The sequence below is a fragment of the Delphinus delphis genome, chromosome 3 (genome assembly GCF_949987515.2).
Source record: "Delphinus delphis chromosome 3, mDelDel1.2, whole genome shotgun sequence".
NCBI classification, from domain to species: domain Eukaryota; kingdom Metazoa; phylum Chordata; class Mammalia; order Artiodactyla; family Delphinidae; genus Delphinus; species Delphinus delphis.
Genome location: NC_082685.1, coordinates 68,585,971 through 68,603,422, shown reverse-complemented (window position 1 = coordinate 68,603,422; position 17,452 = coordinate 68,585,971). Strand labels below are relative to the sequence as shown.

At 46.1% G+C, this 17,452-nt stretch overlaps 1 protein-coding gene across 1 annotated transcript in view; it reads right to left on the bottom strand.

The window, feature by feature from the left end:
- MARCHF3 (membrane associated ring-CH-type finger 3) overlaps positions 1–17,452 on the bottom strand; it is a 148,582-nt gene that overhangs the window by 31,996 nt on the left and 99,134 nt on the right. Inside the window, exons 2-3 of the mRNA XM_060006963.1 lie at positions 5,305–5,548; positions 2,242–2,446 (exon numbers count right to left, since the gene is read on the bottom strand). Of these exons, the coding sequence (XP_059862946.1) occupies positions 2,242–2,446; positions 5,305–5,492 (393 nt within the window). The 5' untranslated portion in view covers positions 5,493–5,548. The remainder of the gene's footprint in view (positions 1–2,241; positions 2,447–5,304; positions 5,549–17,452) is intronic.

The window sequence follows — 17,452 nt, the reverse complement described above, 5'->3', positions numbered from 1 at the left end:
GGCAGGCTTTGCTGATTTACTAAAAAGATTCGTGTTCATCTAGAGGTAAACATATTGGGAAGCAATGCTCACTGTGAATAAACCCACCCTTTGGTAAGAGGATAAAAGTCAATTAGTAATGTCATTTGTTTAAAAATCTGCCTGCACCTGGTTCTCATTTGTCCTCCAGCTGAGAAACCAAAGACAACTTCTTTTTATTGCTTGTGGTCAAACAGCAAGTTCATTTCGCCATGGGATGATCAAATGGCCAGCCTCCCCGGCTTGAGAAGGTCTGCCTTTCACTTTCAACTTGTTCAATCATCATTAACTCTGAAAAATGTCACATTCCATTGGTGCAATGAAAATTTCACCACCAGTGACCGTTTGGGTGAAGTTTTTGTAGGCGAGGCCCTAAATCTTGCAGAGCACCTCACACATTCTCAAGGTCATTTGCCTCGTTTCCTTGTTTAATGACAGTTGCCTAAGATGCTGGAGTCTGTCTATAGCCTGACATCAGCAGCTCTGAAGAAACCTCTGTGTTGGGGTACGTGTCCCTCTCTGAGACTGAAAAGGTTCACACATGTGTGTTATCTAACACGCACGCACATACACCCCCTCCTTTGTTATCTATTGTATTATGCATACACACACTGGGGTTTTTACCAAGCAAAAGTCTTCTTTACTGGGGATAGACCGGTAAAAAAAAGACCACTGGATGCAGCCCATTCAAAGCAGGGTTTCCTTACTTTGGGAAGTCGGCTTCCCTGGACGAAGCTGCAATATCAACTTGGGAAGGTTCCAGAAAGTTTCTGGAAAGGAGAAATAGGCTTCTTTTTAACGTTTGCCACTGGGCTTGGAAGTCTGCACCTCCTTTGTTTATTATTTAATTATATTTCCCCCTCTGCAGAGAAGTTCTGAAATGCAAATCCCAATGAATGCGGCATTGGGCCAAATCCCTCACAGCACTCTACAAAAACAAATTTCTGGAAGTGGATGTCAAGGAGCAAGATGCCTAAATTAAGAGGTCACTTGATCCAGAATCTTAAAGAGAAGCATAGTGTTTATTGGGGCAAGTCAAATAAATTTTGTGCCATTTGGCAAGCAAGTCATAGTTAAAACAGGCCCCAGTTACAGGTCCTGATTAAATTTTCAAGGTCAAAACCAAAAGAATGTTTAAGCAGAGCTCCCTATAGAGTCTTAGTGCCAGGGCGCTAATACACCATTTTAAATAGCCTCCAAGAAGGGCTTCTTGATTTCTAGCTCAGTTTAATGTCAAAGTTCCACTGGGTCAGCTGCTGAAATAAGGAGGAGGTTATCAGCCTGACCGGATTATAGGCACAATGTGTTGATCCCTTTCAACTAGCTATACTTCATAATGTATTAGAATATTTCTTGTTGCCGATATCCAAGTTTTGATTGACTAGAAGTTAGGTACGAGAGAAGGCAAAAATAATCTAATAATTTTTTCCAATTCCCCCAGTTAATACAAGACCAGACCCTGGGTCTAAAGAAGCATCATATGGCCCCTAAAATAGGAAAAGGAATGTCCTGACATTTTAATGGCTGAGTTGACAGCACCACCTTTAAGAAAAGAGATTCCAATCCTAAGAATCTCTTTAAGAAAAGAGATTCAGGTTATTAGCTGAAAAAAGCTTGCATGTAATTTCCTAGGAGAGACTGAGACTTTTCTTATTCAAACACTTGAACATGTATCTGGTATTATAAGTGTATAATAAATATTAACTCATTTAACCCTCATAGTAATTCCAACAGCTGAAGTCACTTACCTACTATTCAAACCCAGAAGTCTAGGTCTATATGCATTATACAATGCCGCTATTTTTTTTCACAAAGATTTCTCAGACTAGGCAACCCAAATGCCCATTTATCTGTTGCTTCAAGGTGAGCAGATGGTGTGCAAAGAGAACAGTGTTTGATCTGTTTGCTCCACGTCACAGGAATGGGAAATGGAGATCAAGTCTCTAAACGTCCCTTCTCACACTGATTTCTCCCACTCTCTCGTCTCCACCTTGTGGAGGTCACCTTTCTACTGTTGGCTCCTTAGTGCTGGCTCTGTCTGTCTGTCTGTCTGTCTGTCTCTCTCTCTCTCTCTCTCTCTCACACACACACACACACACACACACACACACAGAGCTATTACTGTGCTTCAGTGAAGCTGCACAGGGTTTGTGATCTGGGCATAAAAGCAGACATCATTTGCTCATTAGAGTTAAGTTTTCAAGACGTGCCCCAATTACTGACCTCCACTAACGGCCTGGGTTTGCGCTCGACTGCAAACCTGAAGTGGCAGAGTTCACAGTAGCTGGTGTTTGAGGATGACAGCCAGTGCTCCAGGCAGCTCCGATGAATTGTCCCCAGGGTCCCTGTACATTCACATGGAGAGAGCAAGTCCTCTTGGCTGCTGCCCTCGTGGCAGATCCTGCACATCGGCCGGTCATTGAAGGGGCTGCAAGAGAAGAAGGGGCACCTGCTGGTAACGGGCTGGAAACCACTGCCATGCCGTGGTCCTCTGGCTCTGTGTCCTTCGGACCCTCACCCGAGGCAGCTGCTCAGAACAGACACCTGGTTTACAACCCGAGATCTACACTGGCACTCGGTAGTGGGAGCTGGGGTCCTTGGGCATCTACTTCTGTCAATACAAAGAAATAGGGGGTGACCAATACCAGAGCAGGTGGGCCCAGGGTCATAAGCAAGTGAAAAGGAGCAATGTGTTAATCTTACCTTAGACATCGAAGTAGTTCAGGCAAACTACCGATCAAAAAATAAAAATCATCCCTAGCTATTAAGAAGTTGTTTTGAAACGACACCAATTGTAGTTTCTAGACAAGCTGCATCTTTTGAACCAGGCTGGGACACTTTTGAATGCCCAGAGGTTCCTTTCCTTTCTTCTTTCAGTGGGATAGGCGAGTGAGAGGAGGGAAACAGACTGGCGGCCAGCCCTGAAGCTGCCACACAGAACTGCAGTCTGAGCCAGAGCACGACGCTGTGGCAGCTTGGTCCTTGGAGCTTTCCTAGGATGCACGTTGGGACGCTGAGGACAGTAAGCTGAAAGTGAGGAATGGTACGTGCTACCAAGGTGGCCTCAGTCCACAGCTTGGCCTTTAACTTGGAAACACCACCCCTGCACATTCTGTGAGGACACACAGGGTAGTGGTTTGTGAGGCAGGCTCTGGAGTACAGCTGCCTGGGCTCGAACCCCAGCTCTGCTGCTCACGAGCTGGCTACCTTTGGGTGAGTTACAGCATCTCTCTGGACTTTAGTTTCCTCATCTGTGAAATGGGCACAAAGCATGGTGCCTTCCTCATATGGCGACTGTGAGGATGAGAAAAGATAGTCCAGATTACAAGCTTAGAAGAGGGACCAGCACGTGGTAAGTGCCTAGTTAATGGTAACTGTTTTCACTTGTAGAAAAACTCAGGTTGGGGAAAATCAAAAAACATGGCCCTCATCACATAAGTCAGAGGCCAATGGGAGGCTCAAACCAAGATGGCCTCACTTCTCAATGGATACTGGAGGACTATCCCTCTCTGATTAATGTCATCTTATATTGCTAGAGGTCCTTATTGGGTATTAGATTTTAAAATGTCATCATTGTATGCGCCAACCCAAGGACCAGACTCTTTACCCACCCTCTCCGCCTCTTCCTGTCCCCCAGAGATGACAGTGTTCCAGGCTTATGCCCACCATTCTCTTTGACTCCATCTTTGTGGAAAGGCCTTTCTGGGGATGATCCTGGGAATGAGTGAAGGCTAAAAGGGGATTAAAAGAGGAAAGGATCTCCTTCCCCCTTGCCAAAAGACCCCCTCATGCCCAGGGGTGGGAAAAGAAAGTTTAAAGAGTTGACTTTTTTCTCTCATTATTACTGGCCTCTGTCATTCACCCTGAACCAAATGCGTGTAAAACTGTAAAAGCTCTGGTTTACGTGTCTACGTGGTAGAACACACACACACACACGCACATCGGCTCACAGGTCTCAGTCGTTTCAGCTCTGCAGACTGTTCTTCCTGATCAGATGAGGTGATTGATGGCTCGAGGGTGATGGGGGCATATGCAGACAGATAACTATCCGTCTCAGTTCACAGCAGAGCAATGATGCTCACTGCCTCATCGTATACTGAGTTCTACCTAACGGATTGTTACAAGTTTTCCCAGAGGTGGAAAAATATATATTGACCTTTTTCTTTTATTTTCCTATTTCTTCCCTTTGCAATAGCCGCACGGATTGAAAGTAGGTGGCACATGGATAATGTTTACAACACGTGGCGGTGTGTGAGTCCATGTCTGGTGGCCACCACGTCCGGGGCTAGGAGGGGGGACAGAGAATGTTGTGGTGTCACTAGGAGTCCTGCTGCAGGGGCACGTAGGTGGGCCTGTATCTGCACCGGAGGGGTTGGCTGAATTGCTCAGACCAAGGTCAGCAGTCGAGGTCTGAGTGACTGACCCAAAGTTTCAGGGCCGGAAGTGTCAGCACTGAAACCAATGGGCAAGTCCAGTATTTTACAGTCGTAAGTCCCAATCCCACTTACCCATTCTGAAACTAATGGAGAAGCCAAGGAGTACCTAGTGGCCAGGCAGCCTGTGGCTCTCAACCTGCCAGTGGGCAGCAAGAGCACCAGAGGAGACCTCCAGGGACAAAGTGCCGGCCTGGATAAGCCGTCTCCGGGCTGCTCAGAGCCTTCATTCTGGCTCCGGTCTATCACTTGGGGGAGACAATGATACTTCACGGGGCAGAGTGTGTATGAAGGATCGTGGCTGGGATGCAGGGAGAGCGAAGGAGGAAGCAGCAGAAGAGGCCCCCATGTGGGGATGTGTCAGAGGAGACTCCCCCAGGAAGTAGCTGTGGACAGCCCCCATCACGGCATGCTGATCAGCGTGCACGTCAGAACGTCACTTCAAAAGTTTTGCCCACGTATCCAATCACTTTGGCTCAGTCATCTGAAACCAGGGGCCTCCTTCATTCTATTATAACAAAGGGCTACCTTTGTTAGCACCTGGAGACAACGAAAATGTAATTACCGTAGTAAGGTCAACATAACACATGTTAAGCAAGTAACCCTGTGTCTTGTGGGATCCTCCCCTGCCTGCCTCTCTGCAAGTGTGACTTTAAGCGGAAACGTCCACAACGTGAGTTTTATCTTTTTGCCCCATTGCTATAGAAACGGCCATGACAGAACATGTGTAGTTTTTTTTTTTTCCCCTCCCAGTACCTCCTCTCACCTGACACAAAGACCTGAGCACTAATTACATTCCCTGTAGCATTTCCCATCTGACAGCCCTCCGAATTGATTTTAACTGTGGTACTACCTCTGGGTGGCAAGGGTCCGCACTACTGTTGAAAGCAGCTGCCCGTCCTTGGCTGAAACTTGCATGACATACTGCGGCTGCCCATTCACTAGGCTGCCACAGTCCTCCACGGTCTTCACCACGGGTGCAGCTGAACTGGTGCAGTCTGGCAGCACTTCGGGCAGGTGACTGCAGCGGCTGGTTGTCATGGTAACGGACAGCAATTACTCTGCTAATGGCTTCCACATTCATACAGGATTTCCATCTAAGAGAGATCAGAAAACAGTTTACTTGGTCAGGGTGGTTAATAGAAAATGGACAATTACAGGCCACCATCATCATGTCATTATTTAATAGAAATAACAGGGGTGGCCTAGACGCCGTACATTATCTTGCTACCATTTAAAACGCATGCGCACACTCAGCCCACAAGAGACAGTGGACGTGGTTATGAACAGGACACCGAGCATGTCAGCGTCCGTAAACATCGAGGATCAGAGAGGGGAGGGCAAGATGACCCTGCAGCCAGATCTGAAGCGAAGATAAGCACTTCTCGCACTCTGGGCCAGAGAAGCAGTAAGTCTTCGTTAACACTCTCTCAAAGTTACTAGAACCATTATTAAAACCGCTTGGGGGGATTTCCCTGGTGGTCCAGCGGTTAAGACTCCACGCTTCCAACGCAGAGGGCCTGGGTTTGATACCTGGTCGGGGAACTAGATCCCACATGCTGCAAGTAAGACCCGGTGCAGCCAAAATTAAAAAAAAAAAAAAAAAATGCACCACCTTTCTGACTTTTCCCATATCTGTGTTCCATAACACAAGTATCTGCTCAATGTGTCTTGAAAATTACTTTCCTTTAAAAAGTTAACCTATTTTAGCCTTGTCTTAAAGTTATTCATGAAATGATAAGTTTGATGAGCTTGTTATACATATTTGTAAAGGACATTACAATAAATACATTAGTACTAAGTTTTTGGGTTTTTGTGTACCACTTAAAATCCAGGGACACTTGCCTTATCATAGGGGAACACACAGGCAAATGCAAGAAACTGATGAATGAGATCTCTGCCACCTATGAAGAATAATCCATTCTTAATAAGGGCCTTACCTCGCTGACACATAGTCTACCACACAGAGTGCAAGAAATTCTGTTCCCAATCTGTGTGCTGTGGGCTTGAACTTGACCTCAAGTTCAAAGCCTTCAGATCCAGTGGAGTAAGGAACCCCGCTGCATCCAATAATAGAGCTGCACGTGATGTGTAAGAAACAGAGGACTTAAGAGAAACTTGCAGGAGGAATTCTTTATGTCTAAAGGTGAGAGGACACCGTTTCATGGTCCGTACGGACCATCTCTGCCCAGTCTGCTCACCTCGAGCTCCTGAGCCTGGGACAGCCTGGACTCAGTGGACAGTGGCAGGCTTGATGGATAGACTGAGTTCCCATCAATAACCAGTCTGGGTGATCAAGGCCCCAAGTCTAAATAAATTTGCTTCCCAACCCTAAGAGCATGTTTGGAATTCCTCAAAGGGTTATTTTCTCCCAGATATTTGTTACATTTTACTCGACTCTTACAGGTTTGGAAAATAGGATCTGCCCAACTTCCAGAACAATGTGCAGCAACTGGACGTTCTCAGGAGGAGAACGCAGTGTTTCCAGATGAACTTGAGCTGACACTGTCCCTGCTGACAAGCACATATCCCACAGGCCTGACCATTGGATGGGAACGGAATCCCCTCCTTCCTGCCGAGGTGTCTGGCTGGCTCCCTTTCCTGTTCTCCTAGGCTGCCTCTAGTCCTCTCAGGGTCTGCGGTCTGGCCTCTTCCAGGAGCCCTTTGGAACCTGGCAATGGGACGAGGGCTGTGGACACCAGCCCTGGTCTTAGGCCTGATGTGGGGCAGAGGCAGGGCTGCCCCTTCCATGTCACTGTCACGACTCCGGTGGGCTTCTCAACCCCCAGGTACCAAGCATTCAAGAAACACAATGAGATGATTAGCTAGTATACTTTTCCTCGTTAAATAGGATTTGTTGCTTTTTTTTTTTTCCACATTGCAAAAACAAGAATATACGTTACAGAAAGTATAGAACAGCACAAAGAAAATAAAAATCACTCAAAACCCCACCACTTGAATAACCACAGTAAACTTTTTAATTTTTGGCAGGGTTGGCAGGGTGGAGTTGATTTGTAGCTGGGGCCACAGAACAAAAAGGATGTTCAAAGGTCGGCTTCGAAATCTGTGTCTAACCCCTGTCCCCTGGCCTGCCCTTATAAATCCCCATTGACATGATTTTAAATTCTCATAATGCCTCACAGTCACAAAGTGTAACTTCCTGGCACAGCTCTCTTGCTTCACAAGGCAGCCACAGATTAAGAGCCAGGGGTGTGTTGGCAGGAAAAGCAGACACAGTGACCTTCTTGCCTCACGGAATCATTATGTCTGGGTGCAGTCTGAGAGTCTATTTTCGGGTTTTGCATTAACTCCAGCTCAGAGGGCCAAGCATTCCCTCCTTCCACTCCACGGAGCTGGAAGGAGGCAGAGAAGGGATGCAGAGTGAGAAAAGGAGGCCAGGCTGGTCAACGGTGAGGCCGCCCTTAGTGAGGGGAATGCCACTCAGACACACAAGGTTCCCAAGTTCATTCACTTATAACTAGACTGGATTAAGTCCTCACCAAAGGAAGTTGTTCTAAATGTCTGACCTAAATTTGCAATAAAATGCCCTTAAAACAGTTCTGGAGGGCTTCCCTGGTGGCGCAGTGGTTGAGAGTCCACCTGCCGATGCAGGGGACACGGGTTCGTGCCCCGGTCCGGGAAGATCCCACATGCCGCGGAGCGGCTGGGCCCGTGAGCCATGGCCGCTGAGCCTGCGCGTCCGGAGCCTGTGCTCCGCAACGGGAGAGGCCACAACAGTGAGAGGCCCGCATACTGCAAAAAAAAAAAAAAAAAAAAAAAAAAAAACCAGTTCTGGAAGTAGAGTTTCCTTAAAACTGTAGTTTCACTTCTGGTTGATATTCTTCATTTCACTTGTCTTCTCAAAGGTGAAAGGGATATTACCCACCATCTGATCAGTTTATTCCATTCACAGAGAGTGCCAGGCACTGAGTTGGGCATAAAGAAATAAAAGGCTCCTCAACCTTGCCTTCTTCTGCAAGCAAGCCCTGGCTCTTTCCCTCGTGCCATCTCTGCAGAACCCTGAACCCAACTTAGGATTGAAATGATACTCGAGTCCAGCACTCACTGAAGAACACGCCAGCACCTCCACTGACCAGCACACACCAGAATAACCCTGAGATACTAAGTCCTGCACGACAGGGTGAGTCCGCACACTCCTCGAAGACCATGTTTTGAATTGAAAGTGGGGTGGGAGGGACTACACAGAGGATGGGCACCTCGATCCTGGTGGGAAGCACTGAGTTGGTTTCAGCCCCAGAGAGGGAATCAAATCAGGTGAAGGAGGAGAGAAGGAAGCACACCTCCCCAACCTCAGTCAAAAGAAGCCCAGGGCGGGCTTCCCTGGTGGCACAGTGGTTGAGAGTCCGCCTGCCGATGCAGGGGACACGGGTTCGTGCCCCGGTCCGGGAAGATCCCACATGCCGCGGAGCGGCTGGGCCCGTGAGCCATGGCCGCTGAGCCTGCGCGTCCGGAGCCTGTGCTCCGCAATAGGAGAGGCCACAACAGTGACAGGCCCGCGTACCATTAAAAAAAAAAAAAAAAAAAAGAAGAAGCCCAGGGGGACTTCCCTGGTGATCCAGTTGGTTAAGACTCCGTGCTTCCAATGCAGGGGTCACAGGTTCAATCCCTGGTCAGGGAACTAAGATCCCCACGTGCTGTGTGGTGCGACTGGGGAAAAAAAAAAAAAAGAAGCAGCCCAGGGGCTGAGATCAAGGTGTGGGGCAGGAGTGGGCCTTGCAGGCTGCGGGCACCAATTGGCATGCTTGTGTTGCACCTCAGGCAGTGACAAATGGCCCACTGCATTTCCCTGTCTCTTTCAGAGCCACCTGGGAAAACAGCAGGCTGCTGCCGTGGATGCTAGAAAGAGCTGAGCTGTGGGTTTGTAGCCTAGCACTGGTCTTCCACTGATCTTTCCGCAAAATTTCAAGTGCCATTTGACCGCTTTCTTATTAATACCACCCCTAGGAAGTCCACCCAAGAGCGCTGCTCTCTGGGATTTCTCAGGACAAAAAACATGATGCTGGGAGGGAGTGGTGTCCATAGACACTTGAAACCTCAAATTACACTGATGGGAGGAGTTCTTTGTTGGCCAGGCTTCACACCTTATGTAATTCCTCAGGCTGAGAATAAAGCATGATTTGGCATTGGCCAAATTCAGCTGCACTCAGTGGGAGGGCTGGGAATAGGTGGATGAGAGGGAGACAAATAGAAAAGGAAGGAGTGGCTACAGAAGTGAAAGCCTGATTAGACAATGGTAAAGATAAAAAGGCCTGTCTGTGAAACTGTGACCCCTTTAAAGGACAGAGTACAGTTTCATAAAAGCAAGGACCCAACCAGGCTGCACCTAACTGTGGCTGCGTTTCTGCTGTCAGTAAGTGATTTCCATGGGAACATGGCTGGCATCATGAGGATGTGTCCAGAGGACGAGGGGGAAGGGCAGGGAAGAGAGCCCCGCTCACCTGTGCAGCCCTCTTGCCTCACAGCCCCCGAACCTCCATAAGGACCACAGAGTTATGGGCAAGGCTCTGTTCTCAGAGGCAGGACACCCAAGCTTGCACCCTGGCTCACCACACGCCAGTGTAAACCATTCAGTCTCCGACTTTGCTGAGATTACTTGCATTTGAAATTAGGGTATTGATACTTCCTGAGCCAGCTCATCTGGTTGTTTGTGAGGCCTCAAATAAGATGAGACATGTGAACGTGCTCTGGAAGCTGGAATGAGCCGTGCACAGGCAGTCATGCACATGCGCATTTTATTACTATATTAACCTTTCCTGCTCTTTTCCTGGCCTGGGTTGCATCTCTTCCGTCTTGTGTAACTGCTCTCCTCCGTGGCTGGTCAGTTTGTACCCACTGCTCCCTCTGGGTCACACTTGAGCCCTGACCTTGTGCCACTCCATCCCTCCCCGCGGGGAGCACAAAGGGAGTCTTGCTTGCAGCCTGTGTCTCCTCACCCTCCCAAGACCTGTCACCTTCACACTCCCCAACACAGGTTGCCCTTTTCCATTAAAATGTTTAGTACAGATACCCGATGAAAAACTGCTATTATGTTTGGTATTCGTGTCTATTTTTTCCAGCAGCTACCATTATCTTAGCTAATCTAAATACACTGGAAAAGAAAACACAAGCCACACCCAGCTGCCTTTTTAAGCCTGCTTCTATCAGAACTGCATTTTCAGTGCAAGTCAACTTTAATCTCTCAGATGTAGGATAAGAAGGCTATTTTGGGGAGGTACCTGGTGCGTTGGCAACTCTATTTGGGTATAAAAATTACCCACAGGATTTAAAGGTGAAAACAAGAGCATAACGGTGTGTGCACCCTGGTGCTAATCTGGTCGTGTGGGCTGCATGGGCAGTGGTCTGAGCAGGCCCAAGCTCCGCGGGGCAGTCTAGAGCCAGACTGGACCTCCAAATTCAACCCTAATGCTAATTCCAGAGGTTTTAAAAGGTAGGCTCCTCAGGTGCTCAGTATGTCCCGGAAGGGCCCTGTATGACCTCCAAAGCCAGAGTTGGCCAACAAAGCAAATCAAAGGATTCGTTCATTATTTTATCCATTCAAACAAGCATTTTTTGAGAACTTACTAGGTATTCCTAGGAAGTTTCTGGTGGTGCAGGGTCTAACCATTTCAAGTCCTGCTTTACATTTCCACCAAACAGTATGGAGTGTTCCCCAGACCCTCTCCAGGGCTGCAGAGCCATGAGGACATGGCACCTTCCCCCTAGCAATCATGCCCTTGCCAGTTCGGGGGATACCACCCAATGCCCTACATTTGAGGGAATGAGAGTGCAGAACTATGGAATGGCTAGACGGCTTTCTGCTCCCACAGAGCTGTGCATCATTAATGCTGTTCCAGGATTCAGAAAACTGACCTTAGTTTTACATGAGCAAATCTGCCTCAAAAAGGATCTCGAAAATGTCTTTTAGTCTCCTTCGAGGAGCTGCATACTCAGGGAGCAAGGCCTCCTCTAATGAGGCCAAGGAATGGATGATACAAGTCGGTCAGTGATTGAAAGGGGAAAAAATAGCAATAATGGCCTGTCCAGGAACTTTCCCCTCTGAGTTGGATTTTTAGACTTTGAATTCTAAGAACAGTCTCTGAGAATAGGATCGCTCTTTGATAGAACATTTCCCTGGCTTTTCAGGCATGTTATAAACAGACAGTGCACTGCATGGCTGATGGACTGACTTAAGAGTATCCTGAATGTTCAGAAAAAATGAAGGCAGGCAAGAAATCACACACTGACCTTCCTTTCCAATGGAAATGGAGCACATGACTAATTTCAAAACCATTAACATGTAAAAGCAGCATATTTCTTCTGAGAACATGGCACAAAGGCTCTCCAAGGAGATTGCTGGGACATGATTACCAGCAACACTTAAGTTTTCAAAAACGCACCAAGGAGGCTATTCACGAAGAGCGTGTTAGCGGCAAAATAGCTGCTTCATTAAACTTAAATAGCCGCAGCAGGGCTGTGCCTACAGACCCAAGCTACCAAATTATACATTTCTTTTCTGGATGCTTCACTGACCTCATTATGTAGAGCAGAGAGTTTGTCATTCCAAATAAAGTGACCATCCAAGTCTTTATAAACATGTCCATCAGGTGCTTGATGAGTCTGCAGAGTGAAACACTGGGAGCCCAGTGAATTAAAAAAACAAACAAACAAAAAAATGACTTCTCTTTTTGTCGTTTCATTCTTCCCTGCTACGTGCTCATTGTCACGCTTACAGAGCAGAGCAAGCAGGTGAAATGCCTGTTTCCGAGCATGAAGGAATTTTTGATTTGGGGGTTATGGCATTTTATTGAGAAACGGGTAAACACCAACGATGAACCATGGAAAGAAAAAAACCCAGACCAGCATAAGGCAAGTTGGATCCAGAGAGAGTTACAGCTTGTTCCCAATGTTCTTTTTGAAATTGATATCCAGAGTTATTTATCATTTCCCATCCACGTTATTAATTCTGATTCTCAGCCACAAGGAGTATCAGGCTAATTTTTCTTCCATTTAAAATGACTATATATTTTTTTCAGCCAGGTAAAATCCTCTAGTTCTGCTGAAGGCAAAGCAAGTAACGATTATCATATTTATACATATTTTTTCCCCTCAAGAAGTACTCACGAAATTAATTCAGATTTTGGAGGCTATCCCATTTTTTTCACTTCATTTTAATTATATAGAGGAAAATGGCAATTAAAATCCTACAACGACCCTGTGTGTTCAGAGGCACAGCGACAGCTGAATCACACTTGTAAATAACAACTGGTCCTGCACAAGGAGCCCTGCTGAGCTAGGAGAGCCATGAGCTGCCTGGTTGAGTTCCAGGGGCTCGGGAACAACCAGGGCACATCAGAAAAGTTTAAACGTCAAGTTTAAAAAATAGAGGGGAGCAGGCAAAGCACAATGAGATGTTCACGGGACGTCGTTACTCAGAGATGAGAAAAGTGTATGCTTCAAATGATATTCAGTGTGCCCAGTGCCAAACGGCTACCTGTTCAGCGTAAGGAAGGTATGGAGGGTACGGCACGTTGACCAGGATATCTGATGATATGGAAGGAAAATATTTTGGCTACAAATGAGGGCTGAATGCGCTCTAAGGACTACAAGTTCTGGATTTGTGGATAGGTTCATACACATCTTCCACCAGCCTCCAAGTGAATGCCCGCCATTAAAGGAAGTTGATTTGGGGTCCATTCCAAGTCGTATCTCACCCTCCTCCACACAAACAACGCCGTACTAGCTACACAGGTGTGCTCCATCTTGACCCCAGCCTCCCAGAGCCTGGAATAAAGCCAGCTGTGGCTTATTTTAAGCCCCAGGGTTCCTTGGGGCTTTCCCCAGCTGCATTTCACCAAGACCATGGGGAGGTTGTAGTCTTGTTCTCTCACGGGGTAGGGTCCAAGCTCTGCATTCCGCCAGGCTCCGAGGCCTAGGTCTCCCTGCAGTGTTTGCTGGAGCCCCAGGAGACGTGTGGCTGGTGGACCTCCATTTACACACGAGGATATCCGAAGTTACTCAGCTCGCCAAGGAATAGTAAGGCAAGTGCAGAGCGAAGACAAAAACTCTTTGGATTTTGCTTTTTAGCTCTGTCTTTGGCATTATGGGTGGGCTCCCTGTCATATGCTTCATATTACTGAAAGTCCCCCAAACGCCACTTGTTCTTTCCCATGTGGTCAGAGTCTCCGGGTGTTTCTGTGTTGCCTTTGTGCATACTTGGCTTTGGATTCAGGGGTACCTCTGGGAGCCTTTGTTGGGGAGGGGACAGAGCCCTAGTTTTGGATCAAGGAGTCCTGGCTTTGAACTGCTACTCAAAATTTACTTGGCCCTAAGCCTCAGTTTCCTCCCTGACACGCTGGACCTGGGGTAGGTATGTGCCTGGCCTGTGGTGGTCACTTGGTAACCGGCAGTGCTTAAGATTGCAGTGCAGCAGGGTGAGCTCATATCAGCTGAGGACCAGGGTGGGGAAGAGGTCCCTTCCAGACCCTACCTCTAATCCCCTTGCCTAGCCCACCCCTCTGTAGTCATCCTTACTACCCTACCATCTTCCCAAGCGAATGTCTTTTGGGGGCAGAACTGCTGACAGTTCTGTTTTGACAGTCTTGTATAACATAGGTAAAAAACACAGAAATGCTCCCTGGAATTACTCTTCTCAGCTCTTGGACACTGCTCCCCTTTCCTTCCACTACACACACGCTCACACATACACACAAAAACCACAGTTTCTTTTTATTGGTTCCCTAGAATGTGTCCAGTCTTTTAAACCATCAAGATATAAACAAGCACAAGAAAAAACTAACAGTCAGCCAAGGACCAAGTGATCTGAGATCACTTTATCACTTAACTTCTTGACAGCTGTATACTCTGGATTCTTGTGGACCGTGAAATCGGTGGCAAAAAGGGCCTCATTCGTATTGATACTTCCTATTTACCTCAATGCAAAGCGCTTCCAAACCCCTTCAAAGGGGCCTCTCAGGCCTTCTGTTTTCTAAGTAGAGCACATGCCCCCTCCCGCACTTGCTCCTCTGGCCCATCTTGCCCTGCATCTTGACATTGATGGTTGCATTGGCCCCGCATCTTACACAGCCCACAGCCATTGGAGTGTCAGCTTCATCTGGACATTTTTTAGTGTGAGAACCAGCCCACTCTCTCCCCAAGCCTCCACGGGAGCCGAGTGTTTAAAGTCTGCTAGAAATGCTCCAGGGCATCAGTTAGTGGAGGGCTGTCTTCCCTTAGGCCAGTCAATCACTCAGGAGGAAGGTCCTAAATCAAATATCTGGTCTGTTCATTTCTTTGTGCATTCGTCCTTGCAAAAACAATGAGTGAGGTTCCTTAATGTGACCCCTCTTGTTTGACAGAAACAAAAACAACCTTACATGGACACTGAATTAACTTATTATCCAAGACCAAACAACCAAATATTAAAGCAGAGGTCTACCTTTACTTTGAAATTTTCATCTGATGGTAGTTTTCCTTCAGAACAGACAAAAAAATTAGACTATTAATAGCAATAGTGAGAGTCTATTTTTCTATTTTCATAGCACTATTCATTTTCTATTCTCTAATTACTTAGTAAATACAGTGGGTCTTTACTGCCTTTGAGGGTGAAAATAACAGTTATACCCCTATGGAGCTCGTTCATTTGCTTTATGGGCTAAAAAATCTCTAGTGTGTCACAAATGAACACAATGTTCCCGAGGACTGTGTTTTACTCTTGACTCTCCAATTTCACTAATAAATGTGAAAAACACATGTAGCCAGATAAGTCCCTGGAGACCAGCCACTGCAGACACTGAAGAAAGCAAGTTATTCCAGCTAAGATCAGCATTCACTTTCACATTGCAGACTATTTGTCTCCCAAATTCTCCTCCAATTGCTTGACATGAAGCCATGAAATTGGTTTCCAGTGACTACCCCCCAAATCTTAGAAAACTAGCTTTCTTTTTTTTTAAAATAAAGGATGTCTTCAAAAAAAAGAAAAAAACATAAAATTTTTGACCATCAGGTAATGACCTTTTTCTAATCACATCTCCAGTGGATTCCCCACCACCTTCTGAGAGAGCTGTTACTCTTTTTAAAAAATATTTTTATCAAGAAAAATTTCAAACAAATAGGGAGAAAACTACAGTAACCCCACATATTCTTCATCATCCCAACCTAGCAAGATTTTGCTACACCTGTTTCACCCTTGCTTCCTTCCTTCCACCCTATTAAGATTTTTATGCAAGTCTCAGAAATTGTCATTTTACCCCTACATACTTAAGTATGAATTTCTAAAAATATGAACATTTCTTATAGAACCACAAAACCATTATCATACCTAACAAACTTAATAATTCCTTGTTATCATCTGTTACCCAAACTGTATTCAAATTTCTCCAACTGTCTTGAAAAATCTTTTATGGTTGCTTTGTTTAAATGATCCAGACAAGGTGTAACATTTGGACACATCTAAGTCCCTCTCACTTGCACACAGCCACCTCCCTTTTTCCCCCTTGCTAATGTCTTGCTAAAGAAACTGGCACAGGGCTCCTCTTAAGCCCCATCCCAATAGCTACGTTTTTAATTTTTCTTGTAGTATCATTTAACTTGTTCTTCTATCCCCTGTATTTTCTGGAACCTTACTGATTGGTTTAAGTTCAAGTTCAACTCTTCTGCAACAATAGCTCATGTTGTGTACTTACCTATTGCATCAGAGCGGGCAGGCTCCTAAGATAACAATGAACCACTTTTAGAGGGTTCAGGTGAGGGCAGCCTGATTCCTCCATTGTGGAGTTCCCCATAACATAACTAATGGGCTAATGATTGCATCCCATTTATGACAGGTGCTTGAATCAATGATTTCATTTGGGGGCTACAGAATTATGCTTTTCCAATTCTAACTTCCCTTCCACATTTAGTGGCTAGAGTTCTCATGTGAAAAAGAATTTTCCTTCATCAACACTTGCAATCTGGTCATTCTGAAATACAATTTGCACAGAGAAGCCATAATAACTGCTTAATTCTTTCCTTTGACTGCCAATTTTCAGAGTAAGGAATTGTTGCTTTAGGTACATCCTATAGTAACTGAGTTGTTTTTGTTGCTTTCTATGTTATTCTTAAAGGTCCATCTGTCTTTATTGAAATTTAAAAAAAAGTCAAATCACCACGCAATAACTAACCCTTCTGCTTGAGTATAGAGAACTGGATTTGTAATGAAAAAGGACACAAAATATGTCTGAGCCCAAGTCCCTGCCATTGTGTATCTGTCTTCTCACTGGAAGGCCAGGCACTGTTTCCCTTGCCTACTTTGGTATACGACTCTTGTCTTTAGGGTTGATAGAGTCTTTCCCTAGGCTGAACACTCCCTGAAGACAGAGGTCTTCTGCATTTACCGATCCCTTAGGAAAACAAGAACAATCTTAAAATCTACCCTCTTCGGCTTACTGCGGCACAGTTGACTTGGTGTCACTTGCTCCTGTGAGCAAGTGACTTCCACTGTCTTATCATTCACTGAATATATCTGAAGGTGCCGCCAGTGTAGAAGCCAGTCGGCAGAACTACACCACTTCAGACTGACTCGCTAAGGTCATCAAGTCTGTACTAGATTTTTGGGCTTCGTCTGTGACCCATCAGGAAACCATTCCTGTCCAATGAAGCCTGCAGGTGCCATCTGGCATGGCCACACCCAGCTCCAGGCTGCAATGGTGGCACATTAACACGATGGGCAAGCTTCCACTAGGGGAAGAAAGAAACTGCATGTGGGTGAAACTTGCACATGTATGAGAAACAGCTCCCTTTTCACCTTCTCACTAATAAGGGTGAAAACATTCAGGCCATTCAGAGGTATTCGCCACAGAGGCATTTATAAGTCTTCCTTAACAACGGCTGACAAGTGTCTCTGAGACGACAGGAATCCAGGGTCTTTCTTTTTTGCTCTCTAAGAGCAGAGGTATTTTCTGCCCATTATTGCCTTGTTTTACTGACAGGCATCTGTCAGTTAGACATTAAAACAGCGTGATAAT